Raw genomic sequence first — 20,790 nt, 5'->3', positions numbered from 1 at the left:
AGAAGTAAAAAAGTACTTCTAGTATTGTCCATTCGTTTATTAGAAATAATAATAATTTGTAAGTGTTCGTTAAATGTTTTATGATAATAAAATCAATCGTTTTGGTAAATAATTATTTGATCTCGATTATTCTTTCAATTTCGGGTCATTGAGGTTTCAGTGATTTCAATTACGTAGAAACCATTGCTTTCAGTCAAATAGAGTCTATGAAATCATAATGAGTCATGAAATCACTGGAAATCATGCTCGAAATCAATGAAATCGTGAATTCAATGCAGTCATTGAAATCACTGATGTCGTCAGGTGAAATCGACTGCAGTCTGCAGTCGTGGTGTCACTCGATCTTGAAGTTATTAGCCCCTCAGTCCTGGATCTAAGTGAAATTCTTACTTATTCTAAGAGAATTTTCTGTAAAAATTGCAGAAAAAAGTTCTGGTCCTCAGTAATTTTTCCTGAAATCCCGAACCTATTATACATACTTAAATTAAGGCGCATTTTCACTGATTTGAAGTCAATTTTGGTTCTGGAATTCAGGACCTTAAGGTTCTTGAATTGAAATTTTGTCTCCTCAAATTATTTTCGTTAATTATAGTGTGACGTCACCACTTAGGCAACGCAAGAAAACTTGGATACATTTTTTTCCTCTGCTGAAACAAAAAACAATCAATCTCCATATTGATCCCGAAAATTGAACCATCATCCTGTCATCACTTGAACTCATTCCCCATAACTCCCGAGTTCATTCTTTAGCGGTCACCCCGTATAAGCACCTGGCGATCCTCGCCGTGCCCTGCCGCCCCCCTCCTCCCACTCCCACCCGATTCCTCCTGAACAGTGGGGGAGAAGACACGATGCCGTCGACTTGGTTCTTGCCCGATGCCACTCATGCACAGTTTTATAGAGTTTCTGTTCACTCGAGCCTCTCCACGCTCGTTTGCTCTTGCAACCACAAAAACCGCCTGAAGCCTCAAAATTCCACCTATCCATTATCCTTGAAAACTCAAATTCCTCGGGCAGATGAATATATAAAGCTCAATCACCAAGGAATCTCGCTCATCAGTAAAAAAATTGCGAAAAATTAAAAAATTAAAGAAATTCGCATGAACCGTAGTAAATCGAACTTTATTAGTTAAAGAGGTGCAGCAAGGTGTGGCGAGAGTGAGAGAATAAACTTCACTCGCCCCTCTCGTACTTCTCCAGTGCCCATTCCCTCTCTCCCTGAGCCTTAAAACGCTCTCCCCACTTCAATTTACCTTGTACCTTTCCCTCCAGCCGTAATTCCAAGTCTCGTCGGCTCGAGTTCGGTCCATTTTGGTGTTTCGTGTCGTGCGGTAAACAACACCAACGTCAATTTCCACCTGAACCTGTCGAAATCTTAGCCTTAAGAAAAATAAAAATCAACATTTATGATTTATATTCTTGTGTACAATGTGAATGTTGGTTCACCGATGATAATCCATTCAAGTGTCAGTGATCCCCAGTGAATCAGGTGTTTTTTTTTTGTTACTCTAATACTCAGTTGTATTTACTCAATTATTTCTTGTTGTTTAACGTCTCCTCATCTTTCAACTTCTCCTCTGGTTTTTGATGTTAATACTGCATTTATACCTCGGTACTTGCTCGAGCATCGTGCACAGTGAGCGTACTGTATTATTATTTTCTGGTTGAAAAAGGAAGGAGCAACGAAAGAGAGAAAAGAAGAGAAGTGCATTCTCCGTACCGGGCATTTCAGGTGAGTTGCGTGCAGATCGACTTCTTCTTGTTTTTTTTTAAACATTCTTTTTTCGTCTTCTGTACCCCCTCTTCGGTAAGATCTACCGGGTGAATCATTCCCCTTTGGTGATTTCGTCTTCATTTTTTATTGGTTCTGCACTGAGTTTTGCCGCTCTTCTTTACGATAACAATGTTTTTTTTCGATAAAAATGGATAAACGTTTTGCCTCGCCATTTACTCCTCCAGTTTTCCCGGGTATTTTTTGAGCCGAGAAGACGAGGTAAAAATGTAAGAATCTGTGGAGAGGGTGATCGTTGTTTTTACGGAGGATACAAGCTACACTGGAGTCGATTGGGCGAATTGTGTGGGAACCAAATGTAAAAGTCGATGGGTACGTAGGAAAAGGCTATTCCTTGGGTGAGATGGATAACATGAAAACGGGTTTAAGCGTGAAAGTAATTGAGGAAGTTGGACGGGTGCTCACGAACTACCTCGAGGTACGTTAGAACGGACGATCAGGGAATTTGTGATTTTTTTTGTTCAGCTAATATGGATAATGTTGTGGGAGCCATACCGGTGAAATTTGCGAAAGGGAGAATGGGGATAGATGGTTTTTGGATTTAGCTATGGGAATCGGAGATAACGGGCATGTCCAATGTTTAGAAATATAATACCTGACGCGCTGATACAAGGATTCATTTATGATTAATAAACCGATTCGTTTGGGTGTTTCAAGGTCCATTTGTTAATAGTTGATACACAGCCCATTTCAAAGAACCATGAATTCTGAAGAAACATTATTTTTCACAGTTAACTGAGAGTTTTATTGCGACAACTAATGATTCGTTAACTATCAACGAATGTGTGTTTTTCTTAACTTCTTCCTGTCAACTAAATCATTTGGTAGCTGTCGAGAAATATTTATTTGGTGGTATTCAACTCTACCATCCATTAATAGTTTGTGAACCTTGTTCACCATGAATGAATCATTCTAGTCGGTGCGCTGACAAAATCACTAAAATTTAGGATCGAAAAGTCACTGAATCTTAGTGACATGTGTTCTAAATAAGAGGAAGACACATGATAATTCATTTTTGATTAAAAAAGACGGATTGGGATGTTCAGTACATGAAAAAAAAATCATCATATTAATTACAAATTTGCAAAGGATATGTACACTGGTACCTACATTATGTTTTTTTTTCACCTCCTCTACACCGTTAAATATTTTCGACTGAATTTCCTGTGTCAAATGCCGGAATTTTCATCATGCTTAATTTCCACTGAAATTTCAGAAAATCTTGTCATTGAAAAAACAAATATTTCATTGATTTTCTGTTCGAATGGTCTGGAAATCAGTAAAATATTGTATTTTTCAGTTCAGCTATTCCATAAAAAATTGAAAAAACAGGAAAATTCAGGGAAAAATTGAAAATTCATGTCATTTTGTTTCTGAATTTTCATGTTCGATTAAAAATTCAATCAAATTGTGAAATTTCCGTCTCACTCCTACTACAAACTCATGAATTTTCTTGAATTCTACGTAAAACTTGAAATTTCATAATCATTTTTCCTCTAAATCGGATTCAATGTCACTCTCATGAGAATTACTGTTATATTTTCCACGAAATTTCTAAAAATTTCTAACAGTGTAGATTTTGTTTTTAAATTATCAATAATCAAAGATGGTGATGTAGTATTGTGCTCACCACAATTATTATTATTTATTTTTGTCACTCTGGTCGTAAGGCGGCGTTTTAAGCGCGTCTGTCTGCGGCACGCCGCAGGGACACCTGCCAAAAATACTGCCTGCGACCAGAGTGACAAAAAATATTGTTCGACACACGGGCGCAGAAACATTTTCTGACTCATATGATTTGCATCACTCGCCTTCGGCTCGTGCTGGACACTCATATTCGCCAGAAAATTTTTCATGCGTCCTAGTATGAATAGTCGAAATGTACTATTTTTCTTCCGAATGAAAGCTTTGTAATCGTTCAAATGTACGTCTTCAATTTCTTATGTTTGGATAACTAAATGTGGTCCAAAAATCCAAATATGTGATTTTTAGATGGTGTCGGTATGAATGTTCGTTTGTATCTATGTATGTGATCTTTTTTTTCATTTCTTTTCTCGAAACTTTCATATAAGGAATCAATCGATTTTCATGATTTTTTCATAAATATAGACCTCAATAAACTCTATTCATTGACATCAATTAAAATTTAATTTTTCATACAGTTTCGAAAAAATTGATATTTTTCCAAAAATCAATTTTTCAACCGTCACTCACACAAATGGTCATCAAAATAGAATTACTTATGGCTTAAAAAATTGATAACAATACCCTCTTGATTCTATCAGGATATGATGGGGGTCGCACAATTCGTGGTTGAATAACAGGGCATTGTTTATACGATTTGAAAGAGAAAATTCGGTTTTCATGATTACTGAAAGAATCATCAGTAATATCACTTAAATCGGGGCCTGAAAAGTACATTTCAATGTTTTCTTAATCAAGTTGAAAAATGGTGAGAACAGTATCATTGCTTATCAAGTTACACATTACCGTCATGAGCTTTTCATATCAATATCTCCATCTCTATTAGACTCAGGTATGAGTCTATTATGTTGAACACTCATTCATATTGATTCATGGTCCCGACTAACTTCTGACAGAACCTGGGTACCCTGGGAACCCTGGGAACCCTCTTGCTAAATTCCGAATAGACCCTGATTGAATCAAGGCTATGCAATGATTAAACCTTGATTGAACCTTGATTAAACCCAGACTGAAAACGAATTCGAGTCTTGAGAGGGTCTGAATGCAGAAGTATTTGACAGAACGAAATAATATGTAAAATTTTTCTGACATTTCAATTGATGATAGTATTATGACATGAAAAAATAAAAGACAATAGTGAAATAAGTATTAAAAAGAGAGAACTCATTCGGAAACAAATTACTAATTTATTAGCAGCAATTACTATACTCATTTAAAAAAAAATGCCATTGTTCACCTGTTATTACTATTGCACGTTTTTCGAGTGAAATTCTTTAGGCCGCACAATTCCTTAAATTCTTGACAAATTATTTGAAAGTGAATGTGAATACTCCTAAAAATTAGAGCTCTTTCGTATAATTTTCTGTCTAGTTTTTTCTTGTTTAGATAAAGGATAGTATTATTGAAGGCAAACCAAGGAAGTTTGCTCGAAGAAGAAGGGGGATCGACGGTTTTTGGGTTTAGTTATGGGGTTTAGAGATAATGGGCACACGAATGCGCACCGGATATACGCAGGAGGAAGTATTCCACATAAGTCTGATTATCGCAGACTTGAAAACGGTATGGGTTTATCGGAGTAATGAACTCGCTGGGTGAACCGTGAATGATTAACAAAAATGTGGGAATTAATTGGTTAGTGATTTCTCTGGTTTTAAATTTCATCTGTAAATTGGTTAATTAATTTGTATTGGGGTGTTTGATGGAATTTTTGGGACTTGATTACAGACATTTTTCCTTCATTTTAGTACACGGTTAATTTTTATGATAATTGATTCATTATTCGGAGAAAATTTGACGATGTTTTTCAACTTCTCACGTTGAGAATGAAGTACTTGAAAATTTCTTGACTTTTATTTTGCTTTTGGAGTACTTTAGAATAAAGTATCATTTTTTTATGGACTCCATAAAAGCCCGAGTGTTTGAAAGATTTCAGAAGATTCACGTTCTCTTTCATCATTTTCAGAGTTGTTTTGCCGCATATTCCGGTCAGTAGCATCAAATTAGAAGACGACTTTACAACAAAAATCCTTTAAGAAGAAATTGCACGTTTCGTACGCACAATGCGTTACTCTTCGCACCGCGGCGGTGTGACTGTTTATTCTGACAACCAAGAGAAAACAAACATTTCAATTACACATAAAATTTTTGCGTTCCCAACGTCTTGTAATTGCTTGGTAGACGGAAACAGATATTTCTTGTTTCTAACAAATCTTCTTTTGTCACATATCTTACTCCATGAACAAGCTTTATTGTGTTCAAGACATCAAAAGTGAACTTATAAAATCAAAAAATTTTATCTTTACGGATGAAATTTTTGCTGTAAGAAGGAAATTTTTATTCTATACACAACAGACAATAAATATAAACAAACTCTTGTTTAGTACACAGTTAAAAATTTTCGTCTGAATTTTCCGTCAGAAAATCCTAGAAATTTTTATCACATTCAATTTCCTGTGAAATTTCAGCAAATCTTATCATTGAAGAATGAAATATTCCATTGATTTCCTGTTCGAATGATCTGTAAATCAATAAAATACTTGATTTTTCAGGTCAATTATTCCGTAAAAATTCAGGGAAAAATTGAAATTTCATGTGATTTTGTTTTTGAATATTCATGTTCCATTGAAAATTCAATCAAGTTGTGAAATTTCCATCTCACTCCAACTAAAAACTCATGAATTTCCTTGAATTCTGCCTAAAACTTGAAATTGCATAACCATTTTTCCCCTAAATCCGAGTCAATGTCACTGTCATGAGAATTACTATCATATCTTCCATGAAATTTAAAAAACATTGTAACAGGGTATATATCATTTCTCATTTTGGGGAATTTTATCCTTTCCATGTAGGAAATAAAATAGACAGTTTTAGAGTTGATTTACATAAAAAATGGCTGGATCATCTTCAGCTAGGAGATGCCTTTTTAGGGATACAGTACAGCCTCGTTTATCCGAGGTAATATGAGAAAAAAGTACCTCGGATAAGCGAAAACTCGAATAGCACAGAAAAAATACAGAATTCGGAAATTTTAATCATTGTTTATGTATTTGAAATGATATTAGGGGAGGTTGAGGTAAAATGAACACTTTTGACTTCTCTTTAAATATTAGTGACGCGTTGAAATGTTGAGGAAATTCAGTCATTTTTTCTTCAATACAAAGAACAATTCTTTCCCTTTGTGATGAACCTAAACTGAGCAATATTGAATCATTTGTTTCTGAATTATGAATAATTTTTAAAAAGTCGAAAGAATCCACTTTACCCTACCCTCCCCTATAAAATTCAATCACGACTACGACGTTTTTTTTTTGCGACATGGCAATGTTCGTTCATTGATGGTTGAAGGCCGACTGTTAATTTTTAGCTCGCAACCGAAGAGTGCACAAAACGTGCTGTAACAAGTTTATGCGGCTCCATCCGTTTTATCCGAGTTTTTCCGTATTATCCGAGCAAGTTCGTTGCCTCGGATAACGCAGGGGCTCGGTTGATCGAAGGCCGGATAAACAAGGTTGTAATGTAATTCGCACCAAAAATAAGTGTGATTAAATAACACTAATTAAATTAAAGCCTTAGTAAAAAAATAAAAAAATGCCAATATCTCGAAAACTTTGTGTGAATGGGTATTCATATTTCGATTTATCTCGACAGAAGACTGCAAGACGAGTACTTTGAAGAAAAAAAAATTGAAAACCGACAGTAGTTTCAGAGATAATGAGCGTTTTCTCATTTACTTGTAAACGAAAAAGTCTTCGTTTTATTTGTAAACGAACAAGGCACAGTTCGGCCACTCGCTGAACGTAACATCACTGTCAAAATAGTATATTTCATTACGAACAATATTTTTCATCACAATGCGGCGGAAATTGGACTTTTAGGCACGCGGAGCGTGCCGAAAAGTTCACTTTTCGTCACAGCGTGATGAAAAATATTGTTCGACACACGTGAGATGGGAATTTTCAGCTCGTGTGATTGGCAGCCCTCGGCTTCGACTCGGGTCCCCAATTTCACATTCATGAAAATTCCGTCTCACTCGTATTGAAATATACTATTTTAACGGTGATGTTACGTTCAAAGAGTGGCCGAACTGTGCCTTTTTCGTTAAGGTAAACAATAGTATATTTCGATACAAGTGCTGCATATATATATTTCGATAAAACACCCCGTCGCACGTGTATCCGAACTATATTTTTCATCACGCTGTGACGAAAAGTGAACTTTTCGGCACGCTCCGCGTGCCTAAAAGTCCAATTTCCGCCACATTGTGATGAAAAATATTGTTCGTAACTCGTGAAAAAATGTTTTTTAGCTCGTTACGAAATATACTATTTTGTTAGTGATGTTACGTTCAGCGAGTGCCGAACTGTGGCATTTTTCGTTTACTAGTAAACGAAAAGACACTTTTCTACACGGGCTGACAAAAAAATACTTTTCGTTTACTTTTCGTTTAAGAGTTTACGAAAATGCACTTTTCGGCACCTCGATCCGCCATCTTCACACGCGTGAAAAGTCCGTCTCATTCGTATCGAAATATACTGTTCTATTGGATAAGTAACTGCTAGAATATTGAAGGACCTGAAAATTCTGTCAGATGACATTTTCTTCTAGAACCACTTGTCGTCAACATATTTGCATAATTAACCAAACTGTCATGTTTACCTTGACACAGCTTCACCCGTTTAAAATACCATTCGTTAATTAATTGTAATTTCCCCTCCTCTCACACGATTCCCCACCTGTCTTCTAGACTGAATCATCCAAATACTAAGTCCCTGACAATTCTTTCAAATGTCCAAACATGCGAAAGATAATGTTTTCGCATTTTTTACAAAGTTATCGCGAAATTTTTCATCTTCTCTGGAATTGGCATTATTACTATTATTCATCATAATACCACGAGACCTTATTTGTTGGAAATTGTTCCAGTTACAGGAAAGGCTCTTTGACATTCTCCTCTGAGATCACTCATTGTACGAGATATTTACATGACTTCTTCATTTCATCACTCAAATAATTTTTTCCTGAATCACAACTTATGGATCCGAAGAAAGAAAAGTTCAAGTTTTTGGGGTCATATCGTTAACCCTACTCTGGTCACCTTGCGTGACCCAGCGACTCGGTCACCTCCGCGGGAATGTGCCGCCTGGTTATTTAGGCTTTAACGTTGCTGGATTTACTCTACACTGCCCGGGCGCGTTTAGCGAGTTTCCGGCAACGTTGCGTGACGAGTCATTTCATTTAAGGGGTAACAAAAGGCCACCGTTTCCTCAAAATCTTAAAACAAATTTCCTGCTCAAAGTCATTCATATTTTTTTAACCCAAAGCACATTGATCTTCATCATCGCCTCCTGGAGATTAATGTGCTTGGATTTGTAAAAATATCGATAACTGTCAGCAGGAAATTTCTTCAAAAATTTGGAAAATTAGCGACATTCTGTTACCCTTAAGGTACTTCCTCAGTGAGTTATACTTGGTGAAAATTTCGCAATGAACTGAAGACCTAAAATTTGCATCATATGTTGTTGAGCACATTTGAAAACGATTCCCAAAATTTCAAGTATTTTTCCCACGCGAATTTTTGAGATATGCATCGACAAAAAGATGAAAAAGACAAAAATTGAATGTTTGACGATGGATGTCTCAAAAATTCGCGTAGAGAAAATACTTGAAATTTTGGGAAATGTTTTCAAATGTGCTTAACAACATATGATCCAAATTTTAGGTCTTCAGTTCATTGCGAAATTTTCACCAAGTATAACTCACTGAGGAAGTACCTTAAGGGGCATGGCTAGCTTTGGAACTTGAAAACATTTTGTTTTGTTCATAGTTTTATAGTGTAGAGTTTTATCTTCACTTATAAATCCCATTTTTGTGAAAATTCCAAAAATGGGCAGAGTTGTGACGATTCTCGTGAAGGATCGTACCGCCTGATGTGCTGTAGCGAAATGTTTTCTTTTGTATTTTTCTCGAATCTATGTTTTCTGATACGGTGAGCGTCGAATCTCGGAATCTATTCATCCGCTTCACTTCATCTCTGGATAGACGATAGTTACTATCATTTTCCTTCAAACCATCGGATGGTTTTCCAATATGTTTATCCATTTGTTAATAACAAATTCTTCAAGTAGTTTTTTTGTCGAAAATCGACTTTTTTCAACAGTTAATCATTTTCATAATTTTTTAAATTTCCGGCAAAGTTTATATAATAAAATCATTGTAAAATATACGGAAACTTGGGGTCGAATGGGGCTCAAATGAAAGTAGAAAGTACAAAGTGCAAAGTACTCGGATATGCTCAAATTGGATAAATTGGATATGCTTAAATAAATGAGATAATTTTTTTTTCTTCTGGAATTTTGGGAATTATGTTGTTCTGAAACCGCCAAAATGTGTTATACACTTCAATTGAAAAAGTCAATTTTTTTTTCAATTTTTCCGTTTATCCAGTCAATGATACTTGACGAAAAACGACGCGCTGCGGTGTTTCCCTCATATGGTGAACAGTAACTAGGGTTAATTTTCAGAGATCTGTCTCCAACCTTTAGGGATAGTTGACACTGCACTGCAAATTGTTTACAAATTTACGCAGGACTTTAATACTGGTCCTCTGATTAGGCATTTTCTAAAACTCTCCTAAACTTTGATTTTAAGGGACTAATAATTAAAAATGGTGACGCAGTGTTGTGTTCACCACAATCGCCACAACGGTCCGTTTTCAGTTTTTCCAGATGAAATTCTTCATGCAAACAATATATGCAGATAATATGTGACATATATGCGAGACAGATATATGTGTCTACATATATCTCGTATGTACGTTGCATATTGCATTTTGGCCGAAAATATATATGTATATAATTGACATATATTTCATAGATATTTTTTTTCATATACGCGGCATACTTCAGTTGTCGGAAGGGCAGGTACTGAATTTCAAACGAAATAATCCGCTGAAATAAGGGCGATAAATATGGTGATAAATATTCATCTTTTAATTGAAAACTCAAGTCAATTGGTTAACTTCTCAGCTTTCTGCAGCTCTAAAATTTTAAATTCCATTGAATTTTCAATGCAATTTGAAATTTCATTTTTTTCATCCCATTGCATCTAATTCAATATTGCTCTCGTGAAAATTACTACTCAACTGTCAATGAGATTGATTTTTTAACCGTGTAATGACAAATTCACTGCATTCATGAACTGCATTCACGGATTGCCAAAAATTAGTGATATATTGAAAAAAAGCTACAAATCTTTTCTCTGTGGAATCAAAAAGCCAAAAATAATGATTTTCCTTTATTTCTTGGTATTTCTCAAATGAATAAACAAAGAAAACGTATTTTGTTGCAGTTGAGCGATGGCCTTGAGGCTTCGCACCAGCAAAGATGTCAAGAAAAGTTCCTACTACGTATGGTACCTTGGTGCTAGGGAAGCAAAAGGGGTGGATGCAATGCCCGGTGCCATAGCGTATCTCCTCGAGCGTGAACGACTTCAAGAGCCTTTCAAGGTCACACTCCAGGTAAAACAGTTATCATAACGCCCACAAATGGTCAACCACCGAATAAGAGTTCAAGAGTGCTATTTTTAGAATTTATATCTGCCCATCTTTGAGTCATTAACGAGCTAAATAGAGCCGGTTTCACACCAGTGCAAGGCATCCTCACTTTACATAAAAACAATAAACCTTTCGTCTTTATACGGGAGATTCAATCCTGATGCCTCCCTTATCGCATTCTAATTTTGTCGCCATTTATTTTTTTATTTTATATTCAATGTTCGTTAAAACGTTTGGAAAGTCTAATCAAAGATTTTCTGGGTCCATTACGGCTATTTATGGTTGATGCTGATATTGTGAAATGTTCGAACGGGTTTTACAGAATTCCTTTCATCTGTGATGTCTGAATCTGGTAGATCATATTTATATTTGAGAGTGGTTTTTCATTTTTCCTTTTGTTGCAATTTTAATAACAAATTTGTTTGGAGAATAAGGAACTTGGAATAATAGGTTAAAGAATGATAAGATAAAGAAGGAAAAGTGTGATTTAGATCTCAACCTTTTGATTCCTGCTGCCTTATCACCTTGTAATCGTATCTTTAGTTTAGATACTTTGTAATTTATTTTCTAGCACAGGTTGTTTTTACTAACCTGGTGTAAAAAATGAAATAAAAGGAGCGAAATTTATCTATTACGTCGGTTTGAACCCTCACTTATACAAGACATGTATTGTCTAAATAAATAAATGAATGACATTGAAATTGAAGTCAATGATAAAATTTTCAGTCTAAGGATATCATAAAAACCTAAGAGCCTCAGGAATGTTTCAGATCATTAAAACTGCGAATTATTATATTTTTATTGCGAAAGTTATGGTTTATTGGAAGCAGACTTCATGATCATTGTCTTGAACTAATAATTACTCATGTGATTGAAGTTGCGTTTCAGCAAGGTTCGCAACATTTCACGCATTGCTTAATATTGTTCGTCAATGTGGAAAAGTGAATCTTGAGAGGGAGCTTATATCAGTCGCTGCAGGCTACTGTCGACAATGTGTGATGAAAAAAGTTCATTTGGAGGAAATATTCGGCAATGCCACTCGTTTCTTCAGAAAGCGATTTCCTAATCACTTTCAAGTTCACATTTTTCCGAACTTTCATCGCCTACTCCATGATAGAAAAAAATAGTGAAAGTAGTGACAGAAAGCGAAATTATTATCTTTTTTTCAAATTATTGAGGCCAGTTTTAAAAATGAAATGGTGACGATTATCTTGGATATTCTATTTTTTTCAATTAATTTTGCTTTTCTTGCCCTGACGACGCTTTCGGACAATCAAAAAAAATATGTGTCTGATTACAGTTAGTAATAGAATCTTTCACTTTGAATTTTAAATGAAAATTCCTGTAATATTTAACAACTTATCTATGGAAAATTTCAACACCTTATATTTTTCTTAAATCATCAATTTTCGAGCACTTCAGTGAAAGATTTGATTTCGAAATCATGAGATTATCAAAATCCTTGAAACTTGTGAGAAATGGATTGTCTATAGTTCTCAGTTTCCTATTTCTTATTATAAATTTCTAAATTCAAATTATCAAATTATTATAAATTAAAATAAATCAGAAATCTAGGGATAATTTGATTTTCAATACATTTCAAAGGCACATGGAAAATTGACATGCAGTTTTCAATTATATTTCTATGAACTTCTAACATCAAAAGGCTTCATCATGTTATTTGGTGTTACCTTGAGAAGCCATACCGAAAAAATCGATTAATTGAAGAAATAAAACGAGTATTTTGAAAAAAAAATGAAAATAAATGGGACCAGTAGTTTGGGAGATATTGAACAAAACTGTCTTTCACAAAAAGTTGAATATCTTCTAAACCGCTTGTTCGATTTCGCAATATCCACAATCCCATCCTGTAATACCATAAGAGCTACAATCTCACCAAATTTCAACATCCTATATGTAAATTTTTTCGGGAGTTATGATGCCCAGAGCGATTTTCACATAAAAACGAATAATGCCTATTATTACCAAACTGTCCCTAGCTACATAGCAATATTGTGAGTTCAGTTGATAGATATTATCACAAGGAACTAGGGGACTATGCCCCCTACTCGCTCCGCTCTCCAACCACCATATGACTCCTATGATCCTTATTCTGACCCTTGTGACCTTTAGTTTCTGACCCCCAAGACCGTCAATCTGATCTGTATGATCCTCAATCTGCCTGTTGTGACCCTGATTTAGATCCTTAATCGGACCCTCACAACAACTCTCGTGACCCTTATGTTGACCCTGGTGACCCTTAGTTTCTGACCCTCGGCTTTTGACTCGCATATCTCTTACTTGGACCCTTACTCTGACCTTTAATCTGATCCTTGTGATACTTATTTAGACTCTTAATCTGACCCTTGTGACCCCTAACCTGACCCATATAACCCTTAATCTGATTCTTGTGACCCTTATTTGACCCTTGCGGCCCTTATTTTGACCCTCATGACCCTTATTTTGACTCTCGTGATCCTTATTCTGACCCTCGTAACCCTTATTCTAACTCTCATGACTCTTAATTTCGGAGTCGTAATTTCGAGTTCCAAATTTTTATCACCAGAAGGCAATTTAAATTTTTCTCATATAGAGAGATATTTTGACGTCAAAAAATTTAATTCAGTCGCGTAGATAGTCGCGTAGTTCGTCGAGATATTGAGGAAAAAAGATTTTTGAGAAATTTCGGTATCCCGGTAACTACTTCACCGATTGAGCTGAGATTGCGCCCAGAAGTGCTCCAAAGCAATACCAATTGTGTGACGTAATTTCAGATTTTTAGCTTCAACTTTATTCCATTTTCTGGGAAGATCTATAAAAATTTTCCGAAAAATTCGCACACACATTTCAACATATAATACATACACACATTTTGCAAAAACATCATATCTTCACGTTTCATGACATTCTACGTAATTTCAGGCAAAATTAGAAGATCGTTAAAATCAAAGACTATAAAGCTTTCATTCGAAAGCAAAATCTGTAAATATATTTGGACCTCATAAGGACCGAACTTAGGGAAAACCTTCCGAATGAATATGTGATGAAAATACGCGAAAAAAACCGAAGAGAATCGCTTATTTCAGAGTTTACCAGTTTGGGTACCTGGACTGCATATTCATAAAGCATATCAAATGAAATAAGCGTGAGTTTAAGAGTTTGATCGAGTATCAATAGAGTTAAGTGCTTTTGAAGTGCTGACATGCGTTAAATTCCACTATAGTCATAAATTTCGAGAAGTAGGTAGAATTGGATGATTTAGGTTGTGAGAATATGCAATTATATTCTTGAAATATCACTCGTAACCTTTACTTGTTAATGGATTTCACGAGATCGGAGATAATTCCTTATCGGCGATACCACTATAAATCAACAATCAACAATCAATAATCTCAAATTGACACATTGACAGGCATGAATAATTTTTTAAATACGATAACTTCTGATGGATATTTGAACAGTTAACTTGTTCGATTATCCAACGTCCCATTGCACTGAACCTCAATTTCCTTTCAAGGTCTTGTTAAGGTCCCTTAACAAGACCTTAAGTGTTATTTTTTTAATAATTGACAAATTACGCATTCAATTTTTAGAAAACTTTCATGTCGCACACGGTTGAAAAAAATTTTGAATTAAAAAAATTAATAATAATGGAACAACAAATGTAAATTTCGGTTCAATAATTACCAGAAAATTAATAGAAAACAGGGAAATTTAGGTGAATGCATGGTTGAATTTTTGAATTAATGGGAAATCCAGCATAATTTCAGACTAAATATTCATTTTTCCATTGAAAACAAAAAAAAGTTGGGAAATTTCGTCTTCTAACTGCTCAAAATTTGTTTAAGTCTGTGAATTATTAGTAAGCTATCTGTGAAATTCGTAATTTCATTATTTTTTGCCCTAGATCATATGGTCTTGAACATTTTAGTGCAAAAAATAAAGCATTATTTGTCATAGTAAATACCAAAATGCGTATCTATGTATACATATTTTATTTCAATATAGAAAATGCAAAAGTCAATTCCGTTAAATTCATAAAAAGACTTTGAGAATGTCGCCTTCTTCTTGAAAGTTCTATTTTTCAAAAAAATAATCTTAATTTACAGGAAAATCCAAACGAAAATTTTCCCTGGCACAATTTTTTTGCAAAAACTTGTTTTTTTTTAGGGACACGACAATTATGTCAAACAACGCAATTTTTACGTGATTTCCACGGCACTTTTTCCGCATTTTTTTCTACGTGCAAAAAATTGTATATTTCGATACGAGTGAGACGGAATTTTCATGAGTATAAAGTTGGAGGCCCGAGGCGAAACCAAGGGCTGCCAATCACACGAGCTGAAAATTTCCGTCTCACATGTGTCGAACAATATTTTTTGTCATTCCGGCCGTTATAACAAAAAATATCTTTCGTCACATGGCCTAAAAAAACTTTTCTAGCACATATGATTGCAACCCTCGCCCTCGGCTTGGGCTGCAAACTCATATTCACCAGAAAAGTTTTTTTCAGCCTAATGACGAAATATACTATTTTGACAGGGGTGTCACGTTCAACGAGAGGCCGAACTGTGCCTTTTTCATTTACATGTAAATGAAACTGAAGACTTTTTCGTTACCCGAGCGAAGCGAAGTTAGAATCGCGGTTTTCGGTCCCAATCGCAAAAAAAATGGTTCGACACACGGCCGTGAAGAACTTTTCTGCCTCATATGATTACAGAACTCGCCTTCGGCTCGTCCTGTAACCTCATATTCGCCAGAAAAGTTCCTCACGGCCTAGTGTCGAAATTACGAGTAAACGAAAAATACTTTTCGGCACGAGATGATTGTAGCAGCAGTGTGAAAATAACTATTTATGGCACGCCGTGCAATAAGTCGAGTTTATCGCACGCTGCGCTTCGCGCAGCGTGCTTCAAGCTCGACTTCTGCACGATGTGGCATAAAATGGTATAGACCACTCGGGCATAAACTTCGTTTTCAACGAATGTGAATACAGACCTCGCCTTCGGCTCGGCCTGTAAACTTCACATTCGTCGAAAGCGAAATTTGTGCCCTTGTACTCTAATGTACTATTATCGCTTGATGACATAATATACTATTTCGGCACGAGGGCGAAAACAACTTTTCTTCAGAAAAGTGGTTTTCAGCCGAGTAACGAACATAATATTTCTTCACAATGTCCGCAAAAGGCGTTTGACGGACACGAACTGTCCGTAAAATGACGTTTTACGGACAGTGTGATGAAAGAGAATTTTTATCAGGCACGGATCCAAACAAGTTTTACATTGCGGACCGAAAACTGATCAAAAGCAGTTTTTATTGATAAGTTCATTAGTCCAGTCTCTTTCAAGTTTCCACGCGGAATGGATTCTCCCACTGTTGTTGATTTAATTTCGACCTCGGTACAGAGAAAGGAGATTTGCAGAATGAAAAAATTCGAGTGAAATAGAACGAAGAAATACCATAAACCAACAGCGAATAATGAGTAATGAAATCTACTGGTTGTTTGGTGTTGTTAAACCTCAGCAATTAGGAGCCATCTGCAATTTCATCTTTCTTAAAAATCCAACGAATCGTGCTGACTTATCCGCTTTATTCACCTCAATGTAGGTCTTCGGTTCCACACGAGAATTCCAAACGCTCAATGATTGGAGATAGAATAACCCTGGGATTTTTCTTTCACCTCTTTCTTTAGTTCGGAAATCAAAGGAATTGAATGGTTGTATTCATCGAGCAAATGATGCGATGGGAGAAACGAGGTAAGGGGGAGGGAAAAGAGAAATGCGTAAATGTATTCGGTGTTTCGATGCCACCAACTCGGTGGACTTGTTTTCTATAGGTAGATGTGTGCTGGGCATTCATAAATGAGGGGAGAGGTGGATTTTAAACGCGTGCGCGTTGTATTGGAATCTGGAAAAGGAGATAGTGGCCCGGTTAGGCCAATTGCTGGGGTGCTACTTTATGAGTAGAAAGGGATAAACACGACTGGTGTCATGAATTTCGATAGGAATTTCCATAATTTGGAGAATGGGCTCGTGCATCAGAGAAATTTATACTAATTCTTAGAGTGTCGTGGGTCAACGAAGAATCTCGAAAAAAAGAGGTCGTGGGGTTTCGTTTTATTTTATTTTATTGTGTATATATACCGAACAGACATGGTCAATTAAGGGCATTACCAAAAAAACAACCTTTGTTTTGAAATTTATGATTTCAAATTGAGACTTTCCAAACTTGAAACTTTCAATCTCCAAATTAAGACTTTTGAAAATCTTATTTCAAGATCTTTGAAATCTTAAAATAGAGTTTTTTTTTGGTGACATTATGGCAAGATTATTTTTTGCTGAAAAATTCCTGAGATATCTTCGTTTTATTAGGACACGTTGATTTGATAAAAGTGGGATTCTTGAAGGGATATCGAGGTGAAATTGCGAAATCAAATATTTTGCATGGGACCTTCTCCGATTACAATCTATAAATTTTTTAAGGTGTGAAAAACGAAGCTTCGAATGGTGGCAGACACCTTTCAGTTTTACATTACTTATAGCTATAAATCGGAATTTGAAATTCAAAATTATTTTCTCATCACGCTGTTGATTCAAATCGTGTTGTTCCTTGGAAAACATCAATCTACATGTCAGTGCAGAATATACAAAGAACGTTGTTCAATTTTTTTATCACCAAAAATCAGAAATCAGGACAAATCGAAAAATTCAATCAACCAATATAAAGTGTTACAGAAAATTGAAATTTCATGAATAGTTTAGTAGCAATTTTTTAAGAGAGTATCGTTAAACTTGATTTATGGGGACTAATGACGAACTTATAAACTTCAGTGAAAATTCAATGGAATTCCAAATTTTTGAGCAGCAGGAAGATGACAATTCCTCACATGACTTGAGTTTTTAATCAAAATATGAGTATTTAGTATCAAATTCCACTGAATTTTCCATTAACTGAGCATTCAATCATATATTTATTCAGATATTTTTTATTTCTAATAATTTCTATGGAAATTCCAGGGAATTTATTTCCATTGAAATAAAAAGTACAGTTTCCATTGATTTTCTTATTAAATAGTGAATTTTCAATCACCAAATGTCCTGAAATCTAACGGAAACTATCACCTCATAACAATTTCCAAGATGTGTACATACTAGGAACTTCAGCCGAAAATTTTCAACAGTTCCCAATTACCTGATTATTTTCATTTACTTCGCGATGATTTTCATTATTTAAACTCTGAAGATATGAATGAGATTCTTCATTTTGAACCATAAGGAATCATTTTAAAAATCTAAAACAAATTAGGAAGTCTCTTTTTTGGCGGTGTATTCATAAAATAATGGGAAAATCATCATTTTTAAAGGTCACCATTTTTTTTATTAATTATTTATAAACAGTCAATTTTGAAAAAAGAGGTTTCCGAAACTGTAAATAATTGCATTTATATATTTATTCATAAGGCAGAAACGTTGAAAAATTCTGTTTTGGTGACTGTAATATGATTGACTCTAAGTACTCATATATTTTTTCAAATTTATCTCGCGCAATTCAATTTATAAATTTAATGATTGGAAATCTATGAAACTGCGAAAGATACGTGAATATCCTCGATCGTAAAATTTACAAGAACCATTCAGAAAACCGAATTTCAATGCTAAATATGTAAATTCTTAATGAACAATTTTTCCGGATGTTTATGACGTGTTTTACCACCGAAATGTAAATTTTAAGAATGACAACTGCAGAAAAATTTAGCAAATGACTCTCGACGCGTATTTGCTCTACCATTGCGACAATCGTCAACTTTCGCTGGATTGCGCGGTGATTATTGTTTGAACGTTAACACGCTCGCGATCAGATAAGAGGATCGTTTGTTACGCACGTGGGAATAATACCCATAGCTCTACACAGATTGGAAATTTGGATGATCGTATCTCCCTTGGAGAAGAAAAAGATCCAGATTGTATTTCTTTGTTTTCTCTCCAAATGACATTTTTTTTCTTCTTGTTTCTCATCGGCTGGGAATTTCTCCTTCGTGTTCAACTCATCGGATGAACGTAATCGCGTTCCTCCGCATGCTCAACTGGCCATCAACCAGCGGATCTACACTCTAGATCGTGATCAGATTCATTTCGTTTGTCGTGGGTAATACGATGGAAAATTGTGCGTGACCTGTGGATGAATTTTTTTCCATGTTCGTCATGCGAGGGAACATTATCAGTAAATTGAAGGAATTTATTGCAACCTGAGGGTAACATGTAATAAGAAATTTACAGAATTTTTCAACATTTTGAAATAGTTTGTTTACTAGTATTGTTTGTTAACTTTGGCTATACACTGATTAAACCTCGATGAAACCTTAATTAAACCTACATTGAAAATGAATTGGACTCTTAAGAGGGTCTGAATATAGAATTATTTGAATGAAGGAAATAGTACACAAAATTTTGATGACATTTCACTTGACGATAGCATTATGACATGAAAAAATAGAAGAAGAAAATAGTGAAATAAGAATTTCAAAAAAAAGAACCCATTCGGAAGCAAATTGCTCATTTATTCGCAATAATTACTATACTCATTTTTTAAAAAGATGCCATTATCCACTTTTTTATGAAAAGAATACTATCAGAAAAGAAAAGAACAGAATTCAACGAAATTAGACATGATCAAACTTATTATTATTATGGTTTTTATCCTTATGCCAATTGAATTGAAATTCTTCTGATAAGAAGAATCATCTAATTCTATTCATTTTCCTCTGTTTACGATAATTTTAATTGAATAAAAAATCATTATCAAGTTAAATAAATAGTGAACTTTACGATCTCTTTAATGAGGTAAAAGATACACAGCACGCACAACACCACTCGATAAAGGACACAAGAATCTGAAGAATGTCTCTTCTCCTCCTTTTCCGCAATCCTATCGCAATGGCAACACAAGTCACATGGGTAATTGTGCTCGTAGAAAATGCAAGAGTACGATGGATGCATTCGAGTCTAAATTGCGCAATTATAATTGCAATGCTCTCCAACCATCCAACTACGACAACAACTGGGTGTCACTGCTACGCGAGAAAGTTGGATAGGTATACCTGATTGCTGTCAGTGAGACGCCTCCTGAGTTTCAAAAGACAGGGGATAGGTCAGAGTTAGAAATTGATTGAGTATTTTTACTGTTCTCGGCAGAATGCAGTGGATCATCTTTTCCGGATAAATGTTTCTCCATTTTCAACTTAAGGGGAGACTACTATGGGGTTATGAATTGAGAATTGACAACCAAAAAAATTGAGTCGGTGAGTTTTTAAAAAATATCTTCGAAACTAAGGGAAATAGCGAATTTGTACGAAAATTTTCGTGCGGCGAGAGGGGGGCAGGGGGTGGGATGCATTGAGAATTCACAACCAGAAAAAATGAGTCGGTGAGTTTTTCAAAAATATCTCCAAAATTAAGAGAGATAACTAATTTTTACAGAAAATTTTGGGCAGAGGGAAGTTTCATTGAATTCTTGATGTACACCCCCCCCCCCCCCCCCCGCAATTTTTCATTAAAAATTCGCTATCTCTCTTAGTTTCGGAGATATCTTTGAAAAACTCACCGAAAAACTCCCCCCCTCTCCCCAAATTTTCAGTAACAATTCGCTATTTCAGTAACAGTTCCCTTACTTTTGGAGATAGTTTTGAAAACCTCACCGACTCAATTTTTTCGGTTGTGAATTCTAAATTCACCCCCCCCCC

At 35.3% G+C, this 20,790-nt stretch overlaps 1 protein-coding gene across 1 annotated transcript in view; it reads left to right on the top strand.

Annotated features, from left to right (window-relative positions):
• Positions 1 to 935: 935 nt before the first annotated feature.
• Positions 936 to 20,790, top strand: part of LOC107038461 — a 93,503-nt gene continuing 73,648 nt past the window's right edge. The window contains exons 1-2 of the mRNA XM_015257556.1: positions 936 to 1,732; positions 10,844 to 11,012. Of these exons, the coding sequence (XP_015113042.1) occupies positions 10,851 to 11,012 (162 nt within the window). The 5' untranslated portion in view covers positions 936 to 1,732; positions 10,844 to 10,850. The remainder of the gene's footprint in view (positions 1,733 to 10,843; positions 11,013 to 20,790) is intronic.

This window comes from Diachasma alloeum, unplaced genomic scaffold, assembly GCF_001412515.2.
Source record: "Diachasma alloeum isolate Michigan unplaced genomic scaffold, Dall2.0 Dall_scaffold_00284, whole genome shotgun sequence".
In the NCBI taxonomy this organism is placed as follows: domain Eukaryota; kingdom Metazoa; phylum Arthropoda; class Insecta; order Hymenoptera; family Braconidae; genus Diachasma; species Diachasma alloeum.
The sequence above is the reverse complement of the archived record's forward strand: the minus strand, read 5'-3'. Positions and strand labels throughout refer to the sequence as shown.